The sequence below is a fragment of the Oncorhynchus mykiss genome, chromosome 9 (genome assembly GCF_013265735.2).
Source record: "Oncorhynchus mykiss isolate Arlee chromosome 9, USDA_OmykA_1.1, whole genome shotgun sequence".
NCBI classification, from domain to species: Eukaryota; Metazoa; Chordata; class Actinopteri; order Salmoniformes; family Salmonidae; genus Oncorhynchus; species Oncorhynchus mykiss.
Window position 1 is genome coordinate 48,511,218 of NC_048573.1, and position 25,675 is coordinate 48,536,892.

The 25,675-nt window shown below is 44.1% G+C and overlaps 3 protein-coding genes across 6 annotated transcripts in view; all 3 read right to left on the reverse strand.

Moving 5' to 3' along the window:
- Window positions 1-406: 406 nt before the first annotated feature.
- adnpb (activity-dependent neuroprotector homeobox b) lies at window positions 407-7,933 on the reverse strand. 3 transcript variants are annotated; one of them, XM_021615997.2, is made up of 4 exons: window positions 7,784-7,933; window positions 5,006-5,121; window positions 4,586-4,678; window positions 407-4,449 (listed from the first exon to the last, which is right to left on the reverse strand). In XM_021615997.2, exons 2-4 carry the CDS (start codon window positions 5,111-5,113, stop codon window positions 1,534-1,536), a joined length of 3,117 nt encoding a protein of 1,038 aa, XP_021471672.1. In that variant the 5' UTR covers window positions 5,114-5,121; window positions 7,784-7,933; the 3' UTR covers window positions 407-1,533. The 3 variants fall into 3 exon arrangements, with proteins under 3 accessions (XP_021471672.1, XP_021471673.1, XP_021471671.1); XM_021615998.2 differs by having other exon boundaries at window positions 7,777-7,900; XM_021615996.2 differs by lacking the exon at window positions 7,784-7,933 and adding an exon at window positions 7,228-7,690.
- Window positions 7,934-10,963: 3,030 nt separating this feature from the next.
- dpm1 (dolichyl-phosphate mannosyltransferase subunit 1, catalytic) lies at window positions 10,964-18,274 on the reverse strand. 2 transcript variants are annotated; one of them, XM_021615999.2, is made up of 9 exons: window positions 18,098-18,274; window positions 17,068-17,167; window positions 16,932-16,965; window positions 16,709-16,833; window positions 16,460-16,485; window positions 16,202-16,297; window positions 13,055-13,123; window positions 12,016-12,130; window positions 10,964-11,537 (listed from the first exon to the last, which is right to left on the reverse strand). In XM_021615999.2, the coding sequence occupies exons 1-9, from the start codon at window positions 18,226-18,228 to the stop codon at window positions 11,433-11,435; spliced, it is 801 nt and encodes a 266-aa protein (XP_021471674.1). In that variant the 5' UTR covers window positions 18,229-18,274; the 3' UTR covers window positions 10,964-11,432. The 2 variants fall into 2 exon arrangements, with proteins under 2 accessions (XP_021471674.1, XP_021471675.1); XM_021616000.2 differs by having other exon boundaries at window positions 16,757-16,833; window positions 18,098-18,272.
- A 5,060-nt stretch (window positions 18,275-23,334) lies between these two features.
- The window catches only part of LOC110532264 (collagen alpha-1(XX) chain), a 36,066-nt gene continuing 33,725 nt past the window's right edge, over window positions 23,335-25,675 (reverse strand). The window contains exons 36-41 of the mRNA XM_036988201.1: window positions 25,425-25,460; window positions 25,266-25,332; window positions 24,973-25,161; window positions 24,791-24,868; window positions 24,515-24,676; window positions 23,335-24,417 (exon numbers count right to left, since the gene is read on the reverse strand). Coding sequence (XP_036844096.1) covers window positions 24,389-24,417; window positions 24,515-24,676; window positions 24,791-24,868; window positions 24,973-25,161; window positions 25,266-25,332; window positions 25,425-25,460 — 561 coding nt within the window. The 3' untranslated portion in view covers window positions 23,335-24,388. The remainder of the gene's footprint in view (window positions 24,418-24,514; window positions 24,677-24,790; window positions 24,869-24,972; window positions 25,162-25,265; window positions 25,333-25,424; window positions 25,461-25,675) is intronic.

Sequence of the window (25,675 nt, forward strand, 5' to 3'; positions counted from 1 at the left end):
TAGCCTTATACACGCATTCTCTTCTGAGCCCAACTGTTGACTTCTCATCAACATCTCACCAATGGGTGCATTTAGTTCAGATACATCATTCTCCAGTCACTTTCACAGACTAGCATAGTTCACATAGCCAACATGTTTATTCTGTTCCAGATGAAATAAAACAATTCACAAAGCATTGGAACCCCATATATTACACACCTAAACCTTGTTTAGGATTCTCTATAAATACCTGCGATAACAGGATGTCACCACCAGTGACTGTCCTGCTTGTGGGTTTCATTTGGAACAGCTGACTTGTGGTGCTACTTCTTGAAACAACAGAACATAGTCTCTGTAAAGGGGTGTGTCACATGAAAGAGAATAAGACAAAGGAAATGGGGGGGAAAAAAGGCAAGATTAGGAGAACTGTGAGAAGCACAATATAGCACTTTATTGTTCATAAGTGAAAAATGTAAAACAAAAACAAATACACAAATTGAAGATCACAAATTAAAACCCACAGAAAAGTAATTAATAGCAAATGCTCTCTCGGTTTCACAGGCGACAGCAAACATCCATTCTCGGAGGAAAAATAAGTAAAAGGTAGGTACATGAAAAGAGACAAAGAAAGTACAATCTAGACTACAAACACTGGGCTACAGAGAACAGTTGAAATGCCCCTTTACTCTAACCAAGTGGGAGGATAAAGATATGAGAAACAGTTTTTTCAATAGAACCAAAGTTATTACTGCAAATAAAAAAGTACAATCAATCAATCGTCAGCAAAGACCGAAAAACTAAAGCAATCGATTATGTTCATTTAAATTTGCATTTATATATAGATATATTATTTAGCAAAAATGTAATGGTTTTATTAAAAAAATAAACAAAAACATACAGAAAATACCAGCCACCAAAGCGACATCTATTGTCTAGCGAACCAATGTAGAACATACGAGGCTAGCTTGTATACAGAAAGAATAGCTAATATTGTATGAGTAAATCTACAGCAACTTCTCTCCAAACATGTCTAAAAGACTGTACAAATATACATGAGCTATTCCTGCATGACTACATGAAACATTTGGGATAGTCTAGTTTTACTTCAAACCTTGTAACTTGTAATGACTCAAATGTTTTTGCCACACTGTAACTTGTGGCCAATTGGACAAGAATAAGTACTTATTTGAATTTTGTAGTAAAGTAAATAGAAGGCAACCCATTTCCTATCGTTTGGTGCATCTTCAGTGTTTTGTTTTTTCCCCCTGGAGGAAAAGTTTAATCTTTGTTCACAAATCTTAAGTCACTACTAACTACTTCTCACTGCAGAGCACCTTCAATTGGCTTTTGACTTGACCAAACGCCATTGGATGGCTTGTTGAAGTGAAAAGGGAAGAAGCTCTCCTTTACACTCTCCCCTTGTTGTCCCTCATGTCACCATTGACCATTTCCAGCTCTAGAGTTTTGGTGAGGCAGAGTTGTTGGCATGGATCAAATGTTAGTAATTTATCTGTGCGTATTATTTGTTTATGTGTGCCTGTGTGTGTCCATTAGTCAGACCTGCTGCTTGCCAAGTTGGACACTTGTTTTTCCACTTTCCGAGTGTCCCAGTTTGGCAATAGCTTCCTTCCCTTTAACCTGTCTCTCCGGCAACGCCGAGGAGCCATATCCATTCTCAACATGACCCTCTTCTTCCTCCTCTGACCCATCCTCCATATCCTCTAGGTCTGAGCTGGAGTGGGCTCCTGTCCCCAACACCTCTCCCTCTGCAGCCATCCTGTCATTACCTGTGGAATTCAGTTCTACTACTCCAGTTTCATCATCCTCTTCGTCACCATCATCCGTTTCATCCTCATTGCTGTCGGAGTCAATAGCGATGGGTTCTGAGAGATACTGAGGCCCTCTCTGTTTTAAGGTGCTTTCGATTATCTTGTTTTGGTCACTCTTGGCACCACCGTTGGGCTGGGTGGTGGCACTGGCCCCACTGTCAGACCCTGCTGGCGTACCGTCCTGGAGTGTAGTACCATGGTTAGCCGCAGCTCTCTCCTCTATGCGCAGGATGGCCTGCTCAGACCGCCCGATACACGTCCTAGACGTCCGCCTCTCTAATGCCTCTCCACTTTCTTTGCCCTCAGACAAGCACTCAGGGTCAAAGGTCAGTTCATGGCTGAGCCGACTGACCTCCCGCATGTTGAAGCCCAGCAACACCTTGGCCTTCTGGGTCTCACAGTCGCGCGTGCATATCCTCCTGCGGTTGGTGAAGTGGCTGGAGATGTCAGACTTCCACAACCACAGACTGGCGGCTAGCTTCTCCACCTCCCTACGCATTGGGTAGGGTTCACGGTTGAAGTACTGCGTCAGGAAGGCTTTCCGCGCCTCGTACGACTCATCCTCGTGGCCTTTGGGGTCAAGGACCAGGTTGACGGGATCGTCTGGATTCTCTACAAAAGCCGCAGAGCCCTCATGCTCTCCAGGCGGCAGCTTACGGCGCTTTGGGTCGTTAGGGTCACAGTTCTCAAAGCCAGCCCGTTTGAGGGCAGTGCCCTGAGCCTGGGAGACCCTGGGGGAGGGCGCAGGCCTGCTGTCTTGCCCGTTCTGGGTCTTTCCCACACCACGGCAGTGCACCAGGTGCAGTGTGATGGTGGAGGCAGTCATGTTGCTTGTGTACACACCCAAGCAGTGGATACATTTGTAGGTGAGTTTTTTCTCCACTGGGTGCACTGTTTGGATGACCTGGTGCCTCTCTCTCAAGTGGTGTGCCAGTGCATCAGAGATGGGGCCCTTGAGGATGGAGAAGCACAGCGGGCACAGAGTCTTGCCCACGTCTTTCTTGTATGGCACGGCCGCCTGAGGTGCACTCTTGGGAGGCGAACCATCTTCGGATTCGGAGGGCATCTTTGGGGGTTGGCTGGGCACTGTCCTCTTGCCAGTTTGTGTGGAAGAGGAGGCACTCTGGGCATGGAAGGCTACTGACTCCTCTGGTGCGTCTCTCATGTTGTAGGTGGTGACAATCAGCTGGACGTTCTTGGGGTTGCCCTGCTGCAGAGTGAGGTCAAAAGTCAGAGGAGAGTCAGTGCGTGGCCCCACCGTCTCGTCCGGGTGGGACTGTCGCATGTGTGCCACAATTTTCTCCACGTCGTTGAAGGTGGCGCGGCAGTGCGGGCAGGACAGGCCGTGGATCAGCATGTGGTTGAGGAGTGTGTCGCTGGGCAGGTAGCGGTTGCAGTACAGACACTTGCTGGTGAAGTTGTGGATCTTCATGATGTAGTTGGCTACTGCAGGGACCTTCTCTGCCTTGTGCTCCTTCTCAAAGTGTGAGCTGTACACATTCTCAGGGAACAGCTCGTTGCAGATAGTGCAGATCTTCCACTTCTGGGTGTAAGACGTGCCCAGGACTGAAGTGCCCCCCTTCCCCTTGGCCGTGACTGAGGCCACTGTGGTGGCAGCTGCCTGGACCCGGGAGTTCAGCTGGGTGGGCTTGAGTGTAGACGAGGAGGAACTCACCACTATGGGGCTCCGCAAGCCACCAGGGAGGTTCTGTTTGGCAGCCTGCGAATGCTGGGGCACAGAGACCTGTGCGTTGCCGGGTAGAGTGATTCTCACCTGCTGCCCGCCTATAGAGAAGGACTGAGTGGTCCCGCTCTTTAACCCAAAAGGCCCCTGTTTCAGGTGAGACCCAGACAGGAGTCCCGTTGAGCTTAGGCCTGACTTTGGGATGACGATCCTGCTGAGCTGCTGGGTGGGAAGGGAGCGGACTCCACCCACTGTGGTGGTCACCAGCTGACCTTTGGGTCCTACACCAATGACAGTCTTTTCCCCCGGCTTGGGGGATACCATGATGACAGGCTTGACCCGTGGCACCACCACGTTTGTGTGACCAATCATGGCAGTCACCTGGTAACCAATGCGCTCGTGGTCCTCAATAACATGCTGCACGAGTGCCTCATAGGTGCGTAGCACAAAGAGGCAGCGCTTGCAGTGGATGGTGTTGCTGTTAGCATTGACATTGGTGTTGCTGCTGCTGTCTGTGTTCCCTGTGCCCGCACCAGCACCGTTAGGTGTGGTCTTTTCCCCAGGCTTAATCAGGTAGGGTGCGGCCACATGCTGAAAGTGTTCTCTGTAGATGTGCTTGCGCACCACGTTGTAAAGCGGGTCCCTGTAGGTGCACTTCTTGCAGTAGTACACCGCCTGCTCGATGCTCTCTCCAGGCCTCTTGCCCAGCTGCATGCCATCCTTCAGTCCCTGCATGCCCCCAGGACCCTGTCGCACCACGTTGTTGGGCATGTGGAACAGCTTGATGTGCGTCTCCAGGGTCTTCTTGTTCCCATTGTAGGTGCAGTAGGGGCAGTTAAGCAGGATACGGCTCTCGAAGTCCTCACTGTGGACATTGCGGAAGTGGCTCTTGTACGCTGAGAAGAACTTGGAGGAGAAGGGGCAGCCAGAACAACAGAAAGGCTTTGATCTGTACTCCTGGGAAACAAATGGAAAAGAAGATGACAGCGGCGAGTTAGCTGTTGATGTTTATCAAATGTAAATACATTGTTTATTGAAAATAAGCAGACACAATAACAATACAATGAACTGTGGGTTTCAGTGAGTCACTCACCTGGGCTTTGGTCAATGAAGGATCCCACACACACACATCATCCCAGGTGGTGTGCTTGATGTAGAACTCATTAGGGACATAGTCTTTGTAGTCCTAAGGGGAGAGAATGACAATCACAATTAATATATACATCAATAAAAATCAAGTCAGATCGAGGTGATTTGCTAGGAGGGGTTTTAAAGGCCACAACCTTTGGGAATGTTATTATGGTTGTGGACTGGGCTTAATATAACATCAAACTGACTAAGTGACAGACATCATAAACATGAGAAATTTGACAACTCCTGCTTTGATGGCTGAAACAATGACTGATTGTTTAATGAGCTATTCATGAATGAGCTATTATTTCTTCATGTTTGAAAAACCAGTGTGGTCAAAGGCATGATGCTCGTTCACAGATAATAGAACAGTAGAACTCACCTCAATATGGTCTTTACAAAACTCCAGCCCGATGTCTCCCAGAACCCGCTTGACATTTCTTCTGGCTTTCCGTAAGCTGCCCAGGTTGTTGACCGGGAGCTGGAACATGCTGGCCACTTGGAGAAGGGAGGGACACAGGTGTGACTAATAGGTGAGGTCAGGTAGGTCAACATATGTACTAAGCATTGTTGTAAAGAGCAGAGTTCCACAGACCCAACACAAAAACCTTTGTGTTATCCTGGGTGACCAAAACACACATCCCAAAGAATTACACTAGAGTTACATTAACATAATCACTGGAGTGACTAGTGCACCTATGGGGGGAAAAAGGCCACACAAGAACCAGCTGTCTGTCAGTCACCTTTCGTCATAAATCCATCAATGGTTTTCCTCAGCAGCATTACTCATGTCTATCCATAATGGCCCTACTACCATCTTTATGTCTGTCTGGACTGATTGGTTTATTATATATTCCAGTCAACGCTAAACAATCAAAACACTGCAGAATGGATGCTCTACTCAGGTCAAAGGTCAGATTGGACAAGAAGCTTTAGTGACAAGCAGCATGAGACCAAACACTCTTCCCCTATCCAGTGATGTCATAGCTCTAGTTGTATGTTCCAGAAGATGCAACTATGGTACAGTGCTGCTGAGCTGAATGTCGTCTGGCTGCCCGTCTCCCTTGCTGGCTGGGCTTACTCCCATCGCTTGTAGATGGCGCTAGAGGACAGCTCTGCCTCCATTATGTAAGGCTTCCATTGCTCTGCCTGCCCCCTTTTTGCAGCCTCTCTGCAATCACGGAATGGCGCCTCCTATTGAGTCAGCAGCAGAGCCCAACATTTACAATATGTCTGCAGTGTATTTTGGGGGGAGGGGAGTGGGGGCTGGGTGGGTAGCTGGCAGAGAATAGCCACTCTACAGCTGAGGCAAGAGGAAGAGGAGGAGAGGAAGAGGACAAAAGGAGATGGCCTAATGGGTAAAATATAGACTCATGTAAAAAAATCTATAAGTGTGTTCTGTCCTCAAAGCAACAATGACGACATTCCCTCTGGTCACCATAAGATCCTCCAAACTCACATTGTTTACAAAAATAAAAGTTGATTGTATCAGTCATACCCTCTTTTAGCAAATTGCCACCGATGACCATACACACACCAAAAGGAAGAGACTTGGCATTTAAGTGGAACACTTATCTAAATTACCAAAAGGTTAAATCAGGATCACCACATTGTTTCTCCTGATGGCCCCCACACAGGGACCATGGGAACATATGGTTAAATCAATAGAGTACCAGTATACAACCAACCTCGAAGACTATGTTGACACCTTATATAAGTTGCTAGCAACATTATATCAGATAGCCATTATAATTGTGAGGTGAATAACGTGAGGTGAGTTTACTTAGCCATCTGACGTCACTTGTGTTACAACATTCAAAATCAAATGTGCGACCTGCAGATCACAACTCCTTGTCACCTATACACACGCTGTAGGCAAGTTGCTGAATGAGTCTGACTAACGTACCAGTTAGCTGCCAGCTAGATCATAACACCCCGGTTCAGTTATATTTTAAATAATGGGGGAAAAATACCATTACATTTGATAAAGGTCAAATGTGTCTATTAACTAGGAGAGTGACGTTAGAGGAGGGTACGAGCTATCGTCTCTCTTCTTCAATTTGGCCAAAATGATGCTTTGATTGAAGTCAATGATGAATATCGTATATGGCTTTCTGGTCGACCAATGAAAGAGGATAGAAATATTTCTTACACGATTAGCTACTACGTGAATTATACCTCATGGTTCTTTCTACACCTTAATAACGTCTGACTTGGTAATACTGTTACCAGAACGATAGCCGATTGCTTCCTCGCAGTCGCGAGTCACCCACCACAAAGGGAAGCGCAAGTAAAACACAGCGAGCTAGCAGCTGCTACAAGAGTACTAGAAAGGAGCCCCGCACCTCTTCAGTAGGTGCTGATTTTGAGCGCTACTCAGTGCCCAAGTTTAGCTGGCCAAAAGTGGTACAATGTAAACGACAACTTAAGATATACGGTAACATAACACTCCACGTAATATTGTTTAATTTGTTATCATCAATACATAAAGCTTAAGTCTACATTGTTCGCCGACCTTAGCTAGGAACGAATAGCGGCAACGCATCATCGTAGTTAACCCTCCTAGCTAGCGAGGTTGTATGAAAAGCGGAGTGACGAGTTTACCTGGTTTGAAATACGGTGGTCCCGTTGGCGTAAATGATTTCAATTACGAGAAACGGTGAGACAAATCGTTGGGCACTCTCACGTTCCCTCCTATGCCTCCAAATAAGCAGCCGGGAATAACCGCCTTGCCGTCTACTCTCCAAGCGGTCACACCACACCGCGAGGGAGCTCGACTCCTCTCACTATCCGACACAGAGTATCCTTCTCGGATGCCGGGGATGAAGTGCCGCTGGAACTCATTTAGCTAGATAAACATCGAAAATGCCCATTGCAGGAAAATATAAAGTAGCGCTGTTTTAAATATTACGACGTAGTTACACCTAATCCAAAACTGTGTAAACTCTGTGACTGTTTACTGATAATAATGCATACCCATCTCTTCCCTATAAAGACAATACACCCATCCTAGACTATAAACTGCCCTATCCAAAATGGCGCAATTGAAAGGGCGGAAGTGACATATGTTTGATTAGCATAAAAAGCTAATTGTGATATCAAAATGAGTCGAGATTTATAAAACTAAATTACTGTGTGGTAAACAAGTCTAACCTCTTACCGTGCAAGACAGGCCTCAGATTTTGGCCTCGGTCGTTCTTCAACGTCTGTCAAATTCTATGCCTGGGGGATTGGGGTAAACAAGCTCGATCTGCAATTACCAGATTGAACCAACAGGAGGCACCCTCTAGTTGAGCGTGAACGCATGCGTTAGGACTAGCTACAACGAGCGCCCTCCCCTGCAGAGGGTCGGATGTATACAGTGCCTCAGTACCAACACAGTGCCTTTGCACTTGCCCAATGTCAGAGTGCTATGAGAACAGTAGGTGGCGCTGTTCTATGCTGGCACTTAACTCACCGGGACTACTTTCCTCAGAGATTGGGCAGCTACCAAGCCTGAGAGCATATTATTCTCTGTCCATTTTAGCATGGGCCCCTTGGAGAGATTGGGGTGGGGGTGGATGGAGACCTCATCATGTCAATACTGGATTTCAATTGATGGGTGATAGCATGACATGGATAGTATAACATGGCCTCCTTGGAGGTCTCTCAGCTTTTTGCTGTGCATGGCTTGTCTTCCAAGTAGAGGTATTCTCGGATCCGGACCCGAACAGACCTGAGGACAATCAGACCCGGACGGACCCGATCATTATTTAAAAGGGGGACCTAGATCCGTACCCAAACGGGTCTGGGTCTAGATCAGACCCATTGGGGCAGCACGTAGCCCAGTGGTTAGAGCATTGGACTAGTAACCAAAAGGTTGCAAGATTGAATCCCCAAGCTGACAAGGTCCAAATCTGTTGTTCTGTCCCTGAACAAGGCAGTTAACCCACTGGGACATTGAAAATAAGAATTTGTTCTTAACTGACTTGTCTAGTTAAATAAAGGTAAAATAAATACAAATTGGACCTGAGTGACAAAAAAAATAATAATTATCAGCCAAGTTGCTCTTCTGGTTAATGAATAGGTCTTTATATGCTGGCTAGGCCTTCAATATGTCAATAAATTCACCTGATTAGCGTAAAATAAATATGCTACAAGCCAGTAGTCACCAACCTTTTCTAAATCAAGCTTTTATCCAAAGCTAGACCACCTTGAGTCAAAATGCAAGTCGAGACCTACCGCTCAGATTTGTTTTACAAACGTACAAACGTAAGCCTATGCAATATTAACCAATTAAAAACAGTCACGTAGCAATGAGGTTTGTGCAGTAGGCTATAGGCCCAATACATAATCAATGAATATTGGCTAAGCTTAAATTGCCCTTCCTTTTCAGACCATTTTGCAATTATATTTCTGGACTGATTGCCTGCATCTGATGGTCAGTCTGAGGGAAGGGAGGGAACAGCGGTGAGGCTGCCTCTCACCCGAATCACCGACACTGTCCCTTCGCTGTATTTGTCGAGTCTCTCTCTCTAGTCATTGTTTTAAAAGCTTTGAAATCTCACATCAACTTTGCTGTGCATTCGAGGCTTCATTTTACAGTCTTTGGAGCAAACTGTGTAGATACAGTGATCTGAGCTATGTTATTGGCCAGTGGTAGGCCTATTACTGCACTTGATTTGCTCTTTGCTGGGTAGGCGAAGTTCTACCTTCAGACACATGAAATGGTTCAAAATGGGAACACTTTGCCTTCCTGGCACTTGGGCTGCTGAATCAAGACTACCAACTGCCAACAGTGCAACAAAAAAAAAACAATAACAAGTAGGAACCAAGGCTTTACCGTTGGGGTTTTTAAAGAAATGTTTTGTGATTGACTAGGAATTCCATGGAGATCGGTTGGTGATCACCACTCTAGCCGTAGTCGGGTCTATCAGCTGTAATAACATATATTACCTTCAGAAAGTTCACACCCCTTTACTTTCCCCCACACTTTGTTGTGTTACAACCTGAATTTAAAATGTATTCAATTCAGATTTTGTGTCACTGGCCTACACACAATACCCCATAATATCAAAGTGGAATTACATTGACTTCAGAAAGTATTCATACCCTTTGACCATAGGAAGTAGTTTGAGGGTGGGGGTGCTGTTATATTTTTCCGGGGGGGTGCTAAGATTTATTTGTCAACTGCGCCACAGATGGCTATCTCGGTCTGCTAATAAAGGACTAGTAAAGGGTCAGTGCACTACTTTGGTGATTATTATTTTATGCTTAAATATATACAGTACCAGTCAAAAGTTTGGACACACCTACTCATTCAAGGGTTATTCTTTATTTTTACTATTTTCATTTCATTTACATTGTAGAATAATAGCGAAGACATCAAAAGTATGAAATAACATATGGAATCATGTAGTAACCAAAGAAGTGTAAAACAAATCAAAATATATTTTATATTTGAGATTCTTCAAAGTAGCCACCACTTGCCTTGATGACAGCTTTGTACAGGCTTGGCATTCTCTCAACCAGCTTCATGAGGTAGTCACCTGGAATAAATTTAAATTAACAGGTGTGCCTTGTTAAACGTTAATTTGTGGAATTTCTTTCTTTTTGAGACAATCAGTTGTGTTGTGACAAGGTAGGGTTGTTATACAGAAGAAAGCCCTATTTGGTAAAAGACCAAGTCCACCAGAGATTTTTGGTTCCAACCGCCTTGTCTTTGTGATACGCAGAGTGTGTGAATGGATGACCTCCGCATGTGTGGTTCCCACCGTGAAGCATGGAGGAGGTGGGATGGTGTGGGGGTGCTTTGTAGGTGTCACTGTCAGTGATTAATTTAGAATTCAAGGCACACTTAACCAGAATGGCTACCACAGCATTCTGCAGCGATATGCCATCCAATCTTGCGCTTAATGGGACTATCATTTGTTTTTCAACAGGACAATGACCCAACACACTTCCAGACTGTGTAAGGACTATTTGACCAAGGAGAGTGCTGTATCAGATGATCTGGCATACACAATCACCCGACCTCAACCAAATTGAGATGGTTTGGGATCAGTTGGACCGCAGAATGAAGGAAAAGCAGCCAACAAGTGCTCAGCATATGTGGGAACTCCTTAAAGGCTGTTGGAAAAGCATTCCTCGTTAAGCTGGTTGAGAGAAAAATATAGGAAAATGTAGAAAAACCCTTGAATCAGTAGGTTTTCTAAAACTTTTCACTGGTAGTGTAAACCCACCAAAATGTGAAAGTAATGAACAGAAAGGAGTTAATCAATCTACAATAATACATAGGAAGAAGCTTGACGCTTCAACATCTTTATGTATGATTGGAGATCCATCTGAAGCAGAGGCAGTGAAGAATTAATATTTTAATGTATTACTTTCTGTGCTTTTACTTGTCAATAATCAACTACTCATAGAAAGGAGCATAGTCTGTCCATTTCCCCTTCTCATTTTTATCAGTGACATAGTGCAGTTTAACAACACATTTTTCCATGGGCCAGAGAGAAAAATATGCCGTTTTATAGCTAATTTAATGCTATTCTATACATTTTGCCATGGGGTAGAGAAGATGTTGCAGTTTTAAAGCAAATTTCCTGTAATTCTAAACATTTTGCCATGGCTTATGAAGTGTTCACTTGCTATCTTCCCCAACCAAAATAAAAGTTTGTTTGATGCTCCCTAAAGCTTGGGGGCCCCAGCCTCGCGTGTGCTGTGGGGGTGCGTCTTACGCTACTGATTTTGATGTAGGTTCATTACTGCATTGAAGGCCATGACTGAAAAACTAAAAAGCAGTGCTGAGTCCAAACCTAGAGCATCATAAATCATGTTGTCGCGAAGAGAGTAAGCAGTCCTTTCAGGAACGACACTATTTCATTTCCTCCCAGTTTAGACTCCCCATAAACACGATCCACAAACGAAATTGGAACCTGTTTGGAAGAAGGAAAACTATAGTTAAAGGGATAGATTGGATTTTGGCAATGAAGAGTCAGATGAACTCCAGGATACCATTTGTATGTATCTGCCTCCAGTATGAAGAAAGTTAAGAGGTAGTGTACCCATATACTTCCAGTCATTGCGCTAACGCTAGTTAGCAATTGTACACTAGCAACATCCTTCAAACTGCACGCAGAGACATAAAAATAGTATCCACAAGTTAATCTGGCTGTGGGAAAGTAGATAAAACTCTCTTTAACTAAGCTACATACAACGTATTGACATGATTAACATATCTTAATTTATTTGGGTAAAAACATATACAACAGATGTATTCCCAGAGGATAGCATTTAAAAGTATTAATTAAAACACTGTGTCCAAATGTGGTCCTCGACGGTAAAAACAAATAAAACATCTCATGATTAAGAAACTAAACAAAATGACACAAAACCCACAAAAAAAGGCCTCACCTCTCCAATGGTGTAGTTCAGCTGTCTAGCACGGACAATCATCTCCATCTGAAAGACGTAGCCTCTGGACACACACCTCTCCACCAGACTCTCCAGTACCTCCTTCTTGTAAAGCCTGAGATCACCATGCATAAAAAACAAAACAGTGAGATAACACACACTGGCACACTAAGGAAGTTAAAGGAAGATGTACCAGTATGTAAGTACAGTTGAAGCTGGAAGTTTACATACACCTTAGCCAAATACATTTAAACTCAGTTTCACAATTTCTGACATTTAATCCCAGTAAAAATTCCCTGTCTTAGGTCAGTCAGGATCACCACTTGATTTTAAGAATGTGAAATGTCAGAATAATATTATAGATAATTATTTATCACATTCCCAGAGGGTCAGAAGTTTACATACACTCAATTAGTATTTGGTAGCATTGCCTTTAAATTGTTTAACTTGGGTCAAACGTTTCATGTAGCCTTCCACAGGCTTCCCACAATAAGTTGGGTGAATTTTGGCCCATTCCTCCTGACAAAGCTGGTGTAATGGAGTCAGGTTTGTTGGCCTCCTTGCTAGCACACGCTTTTTCAGTTCTGCCCACAAATTTTCTATATGATTGAGGTCAGGGCTTTGCGATGGCCACTCCAATACCTTGACTTTATTTCCCTTAAGCCATTTTGCCAATACTTTGGAAGTATGCTTGGGGTCATTGTCTATTTGGAAGACCCATTTGCGACCAAGCTTTAACTTCCTGACTGATGTCTTGAGATGAGATATATATATATATATATATATATAGAATCAACAACATAATTGTCCCCCCTCATGATGCCATCTATTTTGTGAAGTGCACCAGTCCCTCCTGCAGCAAAGTACCCCCACAACATGATGCTGCCACCCCCGTGCTAGCCATAAAATACATTTGTGGAGTGGTTGAAAAACAAGTTTTAATGACTTCAACCTAAGTGTATGTAAACTTCCGACTTCAACTGTAGGTGTGATTGCTGTGCCTGCTGTTCTTCACACCTATTTACATTTAGCCCCTTACCTGAAGCTGCCAGTCAGGTCTGATGCCCCAGGTCTCAGCAGCACCTGTGTGACATAGTTCGCTCCCCGACTGTTAGAGAGGGAGGGACACACACAGACGAGAGTTTAATACTTGCCTTCTGTATAAGCTGAATAAATGACGGCCAACAACCTACACTACCATTCAAAAGTTTGGGGTAAATTAGAAATGTCCTTGTTTTTGAAAGAAAAGCACATATTTTGTCCATTAAAATAACATCAAATTGATCAGAAATACAGTGTAGACATTGTTAATGTTGTAAATGACTATAGCAACTGGAAACGGCTGAATGGGATATTATCAGCAACCATCACTCCTGTGTTCCAATGGCACGTTGTGTTAGCTAAACCAAGTTTATCATTTTAAAATGCTAATTTATCATTAGAAAACCATTTTGCACAAGATCTGTCCTTCTTTAGACTAGTTGAGTATCTGGAGCATCAGCATTTGTGGGTTTGATTATCAAATCAAAGTTTATTTGTCACGTGCGCCAAATACAACAGGTGTAGTAGACCTTACAGTGAAATGCTTACTTACAGGCTCTAACCAACAGTGCAATTTCTAAGTTTAAAAAAGGTATTAGGTGAACAATATATAAAGTAAAGAAATGAAAACGGTAAAAAAGACAGTGAAAAATTACTGTAGCGAGGCTCTATGCAGTAGAGAGGCTATAACAGTAGCGAGGCTATATACATGCACTGGTTAGTTGAACTGATTGAGGTAGTATGTACATGTAGGTATGGTTAAAGTGACTATGCATATTTGATAAACAGAGAGTAGCAGCAGCGTAAAAGAGGGGTTGGGGGGAGGCACACAATGCAAATAGTCCTGGGTAGCCATTTGGTTACCTGTATAGGAGTCTTATGGCTTGGGGGTAAAAACTGTTGAGAAGCCTTTTGGTCTTAGACTTGGCATTCCGGTACCGCTTGCCATCCGGTAGTAGAGAGAACAGTCTATGATTAGGGTGGCTGGGGACTTGGACAATTTTTAGGGCCTTCCTCTGACACCGCCTGGTGTAGAGGTCCTGGATGGCAGGCAGCTAAGCCCCAGTGATGTACCGGGCCGTACGCACTACCCTCTGTAGTGCCTTGCGGTCGGAGGCCGAGCAGTTGCCATACCAGTCAGTGATGCAACCATGCTCTCGATGTTGCAGCTGTAGATCCTTTTGAGGATCTGAGGACCCATACCAAATCTTTTTAGTTTCCTGAGGGGGAATAAGCTTTGTCGTGCCCTCTTCACGACAATCTTGGTATGTTTGGACCATTCTAGTTTGTTGGTGATGTGGACACCAAGGTACTTAAACTCTCAAACTGTTCCATTATCAGCCCCGTCGATGAGAATGGGGGCGTGCTCGGTCCTCCTTTTGCTATAGTCCACAAACATCTCCTTTGTCTTGGTTACATTGATGGATAGGTTGTTATTCCGGCACCACCCGGCCAGGTCTCTGACCTCCTCCATATAGGCGGTCTCGTCGTTGTCGGTGATCAGGCCTACCACTGTTGTGTCGTCAGTAAACTTAATGATGGTGTTGGAGTCGTGCCTGGCCACGCAGTCGTGGGTGAACAGGGAGTACAGGAGGGGTCTGAGCACGCACCCCTGAGGGGCTCCAGTGTTGAGGATCAGCGTGGCATATGTGTTGCTACCTACCCTTACCACCTGGGAGCGTCCCGTCAGTAAGTCCAGGATCCAGTTGCAGAGGTAGGTGTTTAGTCCCAGGATCCTTAGCTTAGTGATGAGCTTTGAGGGCACTATGGTGTTGAACGCTGAGCTGTAGTCAATGAATTGCATTCTCACGTAGGTGTTCCTTTTGTCCAGGTGGGAAAGCGCAGTGTGGACTGCAATAGAGATTGCATCACTTGTGGATCTGTTGGGGCGGTATGCAAATTGGAGTGGGTCTAGGGTTTCTGGGATAATGGTGTTGATGTGAGCCATTACCAGCCTTTCAAAGCACTTGGTCAACATGGGTGTGGAAGTGAATGCTACGGGTCTGTAGTCATTTAGGCAAGTTGCCTTAGTGTTCTTGGGCACAGGGACTATGGTGGTCTGCTTGAAACATGTTGGTATTACAGACGTAATCAGGGACATGTTGAAACTGTCAGTGAAGAAACCTGCCAGTTGCTCAGCACATGCCCGGAGCACATCCTGGTAATCCGTCTGGCCCCGCAGCCTTGCGAATGTTTACCTGTTTAAAGATCTTACTCAAATCGGCTACGGAGAGTGTGATCACACAGTCATCCGGAACAGCTGATGCTCTCATGCATGCCTCAGTGTTGCTTGCCTCAAAGCGAGCATAGGAGTGATTTAGCTCGTCTGGTTGGCTTGTGTCACTGGGCAGCTGGCGGCTGTGCTCCCCTTTGTAGTCTGTAATAGTTTGCAAGCCCTGCCACATAAGACGAGCGTCGGAGCCGGTGTAGTACGATTCAATCTTAGCCCTGTATTGACGCTTTGCCTGTTTGCCGGAGTTCCTCTGTCCAGTGTGTGTTCTTTTGCCCATCTTAATCTTTTATTTTTATCGGCCAGTCTGAGATATGGCTATTTCTTTGCAACTCGGATCCCAGAGTCACCTCTTCACTGTTGACGTTGAGACTGGTGTTTTGCGGGTACTATTTAATGAAGCTGCAAGTTGAGAACTTGTGAGGAGTTTCTCAAACTAAATACTCTATTGTACTTGTCCTCTTGCCAGAATAGACTGACGAGTTTCAGAAGAAAGTTCTTTGTTTCTGGCCATTTTGAGCCTGTAATCGAACCCACAAATGCTGATGTTCCAGATACTCAACTAGTCCAAAGGCCCGTTTTATTGCTTCTTTAAATCAGCACAACAGTTTTCAGCTGTGCAAACATAATTGTAAAATGGTTTTCTAAAGATAAATTAGCCTTTTAAAATTATAAACTTGGATTAGCTAACACAGCATGCCATTGGAACACAGGAGTGATGGTTCCTGATAATGGGCCTCTGTACGCCTATGTAGATATTCCATAAAAAATCTGCCATTTCCAGCTACAATAGTCATTTACAACATAATGGACAAAAATGTTTATTTTCTTTTAAAACAAGGACATTTCTAAGTGACCCCAAACTTTTGAATGGTAGTGTAGATGTAGCAGACGGGAGTGTGCCCCTGCAGTCACCTGATGAGTTTCCTGCGCAGGTCCCATCCGTACACGCCCCCATCTCCTCTGTATCGGGTGCCTGACACAAGGTCATACCCGCCTTCTCTCTGTTTCCTTGGAGACAAACACATTCACATCAAATACTTTGTAACAGATGATCACATGGTAGAGATGTAGATTGCTAGCAGACATACTATGTTCTGAATTCTACGTTCTACATTTTCCCCCAAAATATACACATTCACATTTTGCGATGAATTAAAATAGTTGACTTACTTTATGAATTCTGGAATAAATTTAGGCTGCAAGGAAAGATAATTTTATGTATTTTAGGATGTATGCATCCAAAGGATTTCATAAAAGATTATCCTGGCAATGAAGCATTTTGATACAAATATCCAACCAAGCAATGTAACACCACAAGTAACCTCCTGATTAGAAAAAGGGACTAGAAAATAGTCTGTTCTTGGAAACATTTTTAAATTGTTATTATTGTATTACAGGGTCTGGTGCCATTATCCCAACCTGCTTCTCTGATACTGTATTGTCCAGAGATACAGGAGATCCACTCACATGATGGGAGAGGTCTGCATCCATTATGAAGACATAGTTCCCTCTGGCATGTTTAATGCCATGGATGTAGGCAGTTCCTGAATGCAGAATTAAAAGGACATCACCTGACATGTGTACCTGAGATAGTGTTCAATAACACTGTGTTCACTCTGATGAATGAGTATGTGACACTTACCTAACCCTAGTTTCTTTGCTCTTGGTCGAAGGAGCTGAAAAATAACCACAAAGAGCAGAGAGTGAATGAGTGTCTTGCTATGCCAGCAGGTACGTGAATGTTAAAGTAATCTATTAAATCTATTAAATTCACTTACTATCTTGTCCTCTCCGTATATCTTCTGCAGTTGTTCTGCCACCTCAAGTGTCCCATCTGGACTTCCATCATCAATGACAATAATCTCGTACTCGTATCCACTGTGAATAAGTAAAAAGGCGTTTCAACCCATCACACAACAAATGCTAATCTGACATTTGATGAAAACAGGGACTTTACAATGAGCTCTATCATAGTTCCAGTTACAGCTTGAATTTCAGTCAGTCTTTCAAATATGCAATATCTGTTCAAATGTTGTGAGTTATATGCTATATTCTTATAAAGGTACAATCTGCAAAATGTTATTGCAGTCTTTGATGTCTATGGAGTACAATGTTGCATGTTTACATCATTGCCTGGCCCACCCACAACTGCCTTTTGTTGTTATGAAGACCGCAGAGGTAAAACAGCTGAAATAAGCTCATAGAGGTATTTATATAAGTCATATTCCACACACACACACACACACACACACACACACACACACACACACACACAAAGAGGGTATGTCATTATCTGAAATAATCAATGAGCGACTGGTAATCACAACAACAGATGGGTGGGTATAATTTGTGATACGTTCCAACAGGAATTTGTTCCAAAAACTTAGTAAATACAAAGTTGTATAGCGGCAGAATAAGATACAGGGTAGGGAATGGGCTCTCTCATTAAGTTTTTCACTCACCACGTTTATTCCCGAAAAATGTCTGTCTGAAAAATGTCTGTTCTCACTCTGGTAGCCTATGGGCAAACATTAAGAATAAACTACGTGGTAAATTGATGCCTATTCGGCACCTAGTTAGCTAGGTGAATTGATCATGCTACTTAGGATGCGTTGTTTGTTGATAACCTTATATTTTAGAAGTTTTAGGAACCCATTCCTGTTGGAACGTTCCACAAATTATACCCACCCGCAACAGATTGCAAAAGTAAGCCATTGACGATCCCAATGAGGGCTGTCCCCTCTTGGCAAATCTGAATCACTGACATCTTGTCACACACTCCGGACAACATAATCTGAAATGATCTACCTTTCACCGAAGTATTTTACCAATAGCCACACAATAAGCGGTAGATTCTCTCGTTCATTGTAAGTGGGCAACAACACCGAGTATTTATCACCATCTCCCCGGCTTTGCTGTGAACCTTTCCGGCTTGCCATGTTGGTTGGAATGTTGTTGAGCCGGATGCGGGTGCGTTGTAAAATATTTACCCGTGCAACAAATTCTTCACTATTTGGTTCCTAATAATGTACATAGCACTAGGTGGCGCCACATACATTAGTTATAAATATATTTGACTGTACGGGATTTCTTCTTCTTCTTTGGCATTGGGTTGGCGGATCGCATCCAACGTTCAATGTGCATACATCACTACCTACTGTACTGGAGTGTGAGGCCAGTCACAGACTAACTACATTAAATGATCTTCATTAGTCATGTTCCTCTAACAAAGTGAAATGGAGCCCTAGACACAACTTCCTTCCCCCCACTACGCCACCCAAACCCCAAACCCATCCAGCCTCTCTAACCCTTTCACACAATCTCTCCCCATCTACATCATACAATTCACAAAATATCAACTGTTTCCTCCACTAAACACTCATCACACAGACCTGTTTCATGTCTCCCTATCATCCACAATGTGGCATTCAAACCTGTGTGCCCAAACTGTAGTCTACTCCACACAACTTCCTCTCGCCTACATCGCATGCTCCTTTACTCACCTATATCGACATGCAATATCATTGTCTCCCCTTACTACAAGCATCCCACTCCATTTGCCAAAGACTGAGCCTTTTTGGCCGGATCAAGGACTTGACTTCCCTGCGGCCCAGTTGACCTGAATATCTACCCCCTCTCTCCTCACTGCACTCTCAGCCACCACATCGACCTTCTCATTACCCTCCACACCCACATGAGCGGGAACCCTACAAAAGTTTACCACCACTACATCCTCTCCAACAGCACTATCATCTCCACAAACAAGTCTCTCCTATCCGACCTGCCCATCTTCACACTGCTCAACACTGCAGCCGAATCAGAGCTGATCACCACTCTGAGTGGTTTCACCTCCTCCACTGATCTCAAACCTAGAATCATGGCCATCAACTCTGCTGTATACACTAACACATAATCAGTTAACCGCTTACATGCACTAACATTGACATCTGGGACATACACCCCTGTGCCCATCCGACCACTGACTGGATCCTTTCAACCATCTGAATCCTTAAAAACGAATAAAAACGATTATCTATATATCTCTCTAAAAGACATCTCACGTCCTTACTCCATTCTCTCCTGCCCTCAATCATGTCCACACCTACATTTGTTTTGGAACAGCCAAGGAGGAACGTTCCCCAATGCGATTGCTGGCCCTATCTCTCTCTCCCCCAGTCCATATTCTACCACCTTCTGCCCGATTGTCCACTCGTATGCCCTCTGCTTAACCTCTCCTCGCTCCCAGCATTCCCCAGTTGGCGTGACCACAGGATGTCCTTCTGAACTCCCTTTCAACCTCACCCAGTACGCTAATGTTTGTCCCGCTTTATCCTCAGTGGCAGTTCCCCACTATCTACCTGCAATGCCTCAACAGGTGTTGTCCTGAAGGCACTACACACACAATCTCAGGGCCCTTGACTGTATCTTTTCCATAGTACCGTTTTGGCTGCCGACCCTTATACAAAGCAAACATAATCCAAAGATGACCTAATCACATCCCTCGGTTGCTCCTCTTTTCAGTTCGCTGCAGCTGGCGACTGGAACGAGCAGCAACAAACACTCAAACGGGACAGTTTCTTCTCAATCTCTTCATTCAAAGTCTCAATCATGGACACTCTTACTGACAGTTGTGGCTGCTTTGCGTGGTGTTGTCTCTACCTTTTTCCCCTTTGTGCTGTTGCCCAATAATATTTGTACCATGTTTTGTGCTGCTACCATGTTGTTGTCATGTTGTGTTGCTGCCATGCTGTGTTGTCATGTGTTGCTGCCTTGCTATGCTGTCATCTTAGGTCTCTCTTTATGTAGTGTTGTGTTGTCTCTCTTGTCGTGATGTGTGTTTTGTCCTATATTCATATATTTTTATTTTTAAACCCAGCCTCCGTCCCCGCAGGAGGCCTTCTGTCTTTTGGTAGGCCGTCATTGTAAATAAGAATTTGTTCATAACTGACTTGCCTAGTTAAATAAAGGTTCAATTAAATTAAAATCCATGTCTGGTACATATATAACAGTGTTTGTCTTTCCGACCACCAATCATATCCTGCCTCTGCCCTTATGAGGTTCAGCACCTTCCAGCACTTCATTTCAATATACTCAACATGGCTCTTCCACGTAGAGCCTCTCATCAAACCACATACCTAAATACTTAAACTCAGACACCCTACCTATATTCTGACTGTATATTTTCAGCCTAACATCTTTAACCTTCCTCCTAGAAAACACCATAAAGCAGGACTTGGACACAGACATCCTAAACCCTCATGTTTGAGTCCAATCTTCCACAACTCCCACACTTTCTTGCATCTCCATTACATATTCACATTCCCACCTCTCTTCCATAGAGCCCCATCATCAGCATACAAGGCCACACCCACTCCCTGTCCCACGTCCTCTAATATGTCATTTATCAGCAGGGTGAACAACATCTGACTAACCACACTTCCCTAGGGAGTACCATTGTCCACTTCTAACAGCATTGACAATTCTGACCCACCCAACACCCGTATGACTCGATCTAACAAGAAGTCCATGATCCAGTTATACAGACGTCCCCCAATGCACTCAGCTTGATCAACAACCCTTCCCTCCACATGGTATCATAAGCTTTCTCAATGTCAATGTCAAAATACACAACAGTCATCACCTATTTTATTGTCAGGGCCTTGGCTATCTCTGTACTAACTGTCACCAGGGCATCCATGCCCTGGCATCCATCCACCCACTCTGTGCTACGCTCATCAAACCCCTAACTTCCAAGAAATACATCATCCTACTCACTGTCATCTTTTCCATCAAGTTACACGTTGGATGTCAGTGCGATAGGCCTATAACTGTCCGCCCGGGATCTTTACCTGGTTTTACAAACGTCAACACCACCGTACGTTTCCACCCAGCTGGTATCCCCCCCAGTCATCCACACCTACCAAAAAACGACCCAAAAAAATGTATAAATCAATTAAATCAAAAGCTTATTTGTTACATTTTGTTTTTACAGATCTAATCACTACACAGGCTCAAGGGGAACCTGGGAGGGCGGATCTTCCGGCGCCAGTACCCCTTGTAAATCTTAATCTAAAATCCTGAAGTCCCAAAATAATTTCTGCCACAGCCACAATAATGTCCAGTTTCTTAGACTTCTTTGAGACTTCTGCTGTACAGTTTATAACTGTGGCAATGAACGCAACAAAATCCACCTTTTTAACACACAGGGTATATTTTGTCTGGAAGCAAACAAGTACTGCAGGCTGTGGTGTATCCACTAATACCTCTTCTCTAGCATCACTTATTTTCTCAATTCTTATAATTGCCTCCCCATAGGAGATTTGATTGACCACTAACTTTCGCCACCTCAATCTCCTTCACCCTTACAGGGCACTCCAGGAACTCAGGATCATGATCCCCATCTCAATCTCCTTCACCCTTACAGGGCACTCCAGGAACTCAGGATCATGATCCCCATCTCAATCTCCTTCACCCTTACAGGGCACTCCAGGAACTCAGGATCATGATTCCCATCTCAATCTCCTTCACCCTTACAGGGCACTCCAGGAACTCAGGATCATGATCCCCATCTCAATCTCCTTCACCCTTACAGGGCACTCCAGGAACTCAGGATCATGATCCCCATCTCAATCTCCTTCATCCTTACAGAGCACTCCAGGAACTCAGGATCATGATCCCCATCTCAATCTCCTTCATCCTTACAGAGCACTCCAGGAACTCAGGATCATGATCCCCATCTCAATCTCCTTCACCCTTACAGGACACTCCAGGAACTCAGGATCATGATCCCCATCTCAATCTCATTCACCCTTACAGGGCACTCCAGGAACTCAGGATCATGATCCCCATCTCAATCTCCTTCACCCTTACAGGGCACTCCAGGAACTCAGGATCATGATCCCCATCTCAATCTCCTTCATCCTTACAGAGCACTCCAGGAACTCAGGATCATGATCCCCATCTCAATCTCCTTCACCCTTACAGGGCACTCCAGGAACTCAGGATCATGATCCCCATCTCAATCTCCTTCACCCTTACAGAGCACTTCAGGAACTCAGGATTATGATCCCCACCACAATTGCAACAAAATAATGAATGAAAAACTCAGTGTAGGCTATAGATAAAAATTGCACAATAATTATACATTCAAGGATTTTTTTAAGATTTTATTTTTATTCAACCCGCTCAACTATATTTCTTGACCTTAAACCTGCCGTGACTGCGGGTTTTGAGTCAACCCTCGCATCACTACTTTGCATGACCATTGGGGTGAGGCTCGGACTTGGAGGTCAGTCTTCACTACACTTGCCACCGCAGGTAATTCATCCCCACTCTTGTCAGGGTTCAACATCCATCCGAGACAGCAGGGTACGGTTTGTCGGCCTACTTGGAGCCATTCTTCCTCACCTTCCCTCTACACTTGGCTCTTATTGTTCCTAGCTGTCCATAACCACTTCTATCCGTTCTCCACGCTCATGCCGCGCCTTCATCTGCTGTATTGCGGATGGCCTTCAGCCAATACCCAACTTCGGTTCCTTGGCCCAATTTACTAGTCTGGCTTTCTCTGGCCTCTCCATGCTGGTAAAACGTGGGCTACTCTGCATCCGAGCTCTTGCATAACATATAATTTACAAGGTATATTTAAGCAATAAGGCATTAGGGTGTGTGGTATATGGCAAATATACCACGGCTAACGCCTGTTCAAAGATGCATCGCGGAGTACCTGAATACAGCCCTTAGCCGTGGTACATTGGTCATATACCACAGACCCCCGAGGTGCCTTATTGCTATTATAAACTGGTTCCCAACATATTAACAGAAGTACAAATAAATGTTTTGTCACACCTGTGGTATGTCAGCCAATAAGCATTCAGGACTTGAACCATACAGTTTATAATGGATAATACAGATCATGCCAATATTCAATTCAATTCACCAGTAACAGTAGCCCATCTTCCATTGTCTTGCAGTATATTATCATCATCTCATTACAGTCAAGTGGTCCACTGTTTAGGGATTAAGAAAAAAAAAAGAGTTCAGGCAAGTTGACTTTTTTAGGTCATGATTTTATTACTCTCAATTGGCTTCCTGCTGTTTAAGTATTTAGACTACCATATTTATGTAGAAGCTGGTCTAATGCTGGTCTCTCATGCGCTCTCTCCCTCCCTCTCACACACACACACACACACACACACACACACACACACTTCGGAGTAGAAAAAAAGTAAAACACATCAAATGTTTTCAAGAACACATGGCAACATTTCAACTGCTAATGGCCGTTTAAACACATGAAGCAGGAATTGTAAACAGGGCTTTCCTGTGAGATAAAATACAACATGTAATACAGGAAATCTGCATGTTAGTGTATAATGAGAATAACAAGATTCAATTTATCATATACAGTATATCTATATATCTATAAAATAATTAAGACATTCTCACAGTGTATAATTTGTTTGAAACAAAATATAGTTTTTTTTTAATACAAAATTAACTCTTTGGATTAACATTTTGAGGCAGTTTAGGTATAAAAAATATAATAAAAGCTACAGATAGTAACCATATTTGAATTTATGCTTAACATGTAATATGTTACAGTGCATGAGTACAAAAACATGGACATAGTAAGGAGCAGATTTAACATTTTCAGTGCGAAGGTCATAACATACATCAGTTAACTATTACAGGCCTACTGTCTACCAAAATATCCACTACATAGCCTCCATTAAAACACAGGCCTTTACAATATGTTAGCGAGTTTATTAACAGGTAGACCTATTCAAATACTTAAAAATGTACTTTTCATCAGTTTTTATGTAAGTGGAAACACTTGATACATTTGTGTTTCATGAGAAGGAGAAGTGAAGAAGAGGCACCATGTCAACTTCCTTTTCCCCTTAATAGTGGCCCATGTGTCTCTGAGTCACTGACGAGCTCCAATGCACCAAACCTGCTCCACGGTGGTGCTTCGTCAGCTCCAGTCCCAGTCTGTCCATCAGGTCTAATGGCACATGTGCTCTATGGCCACTTAAAATGAAGGAGATGACAGGAGCTGGACCACCAATGTCACAAGAAAATTCAGCTTCCACTGTGTGCTCAAGGCTGGTATCCAAAATATGGGTCCTCTGAAAAATGACATGCAGTCAAAACAGTAAAATAGCATGGTAATATCTTCAATATGGAAATATTTACTGTAAATGGTCCTAGATATGGCTGTTGTACCTGCTTGTGTCTGAACACCTCTATGACAGCCACTGCTATCACAAACACCAGGGGGACCTATCTCTCCTGCCTGCCCGACTGCTCCTGCGATGCCCGGAGGTCCCGTCTGGCCATCCTCTCCTCTAGGGCCGGGACTGCCCAGCTTGGCCTCTCCTGGGAGACCTGCACAAACACAATCACAAAAAACCCTAATCACTAAGTTGACAGCAGCAATTAAACTTCTCAATTACCGTTTCTTGATTTTTCTGCTCATAGAGAGACAGCTGATGAGTGTACCTGCAAATCCTTTGATTCCCTGTGGTCCCTGGACATTGGGCCCTAAGCTGCCTTTCTCCCCGGGGGCACCTCTACGTCCTGAAGGAAAGAAGGAACCACTGATGAGACACTTATCACGTAATAAGTCTGACCAGGACTGAATATATACCACCACCTCCACCGTGTAAAACCCAAGGCCTCACCCTGCTCTCCTGGGTATCCAGACTTCCCTGGTTCCCCACTAGTTCCCAGTCTTCCCTGGTTCCCCCTCTGTCCTGGTGGGCCCTTTCCCCCTGGTATACCAGGCTCTCCTGGTGGACCCACTGGCTCCTCAATGGGCACAGGCTTACGGCTCATCTCATTCAGGAACAAATCCAGCTTCAGCACCTCGTCTGAAAAACAATTGTGAATAAGTCTACACAGATACACCCACAACCATGTGCACTCCCTCAAACATCACCTTACATTAACACAAGTACAGCATTGCAGTACTTACTGTGCACCAGTTGCTCACAGGCCTGTGTGACCAGCTGGAAGATCATTGCCATGGACTGAGGCTCTCCCTAAAACACAGAGCATGTCTGTCAATCAATGGGCCAAGAGAGCACAAACACATTTTCTTGCACAGAGACAAACTTGCATGATAAAAATGTACCTTCTCTCCCCTTTCACCTTTATTCCCAGGAAGACCCTGTTAATAGAAAGGGAAACTACGATGAGATAGTTGATAACCATTATCGCTACTAATACAATTTGGTTCTAATACAATTTGGTTCACCTCAGACAATGGATCATCACTTAATGAGTTAACATTGAGCATACTGAAATTGTGTGATGGCGTGATTGTTGTTTTCAACAGTATATTGGATGCAACAGTCCCAGGGTATGAAGTTCCGTTAGTGCCTC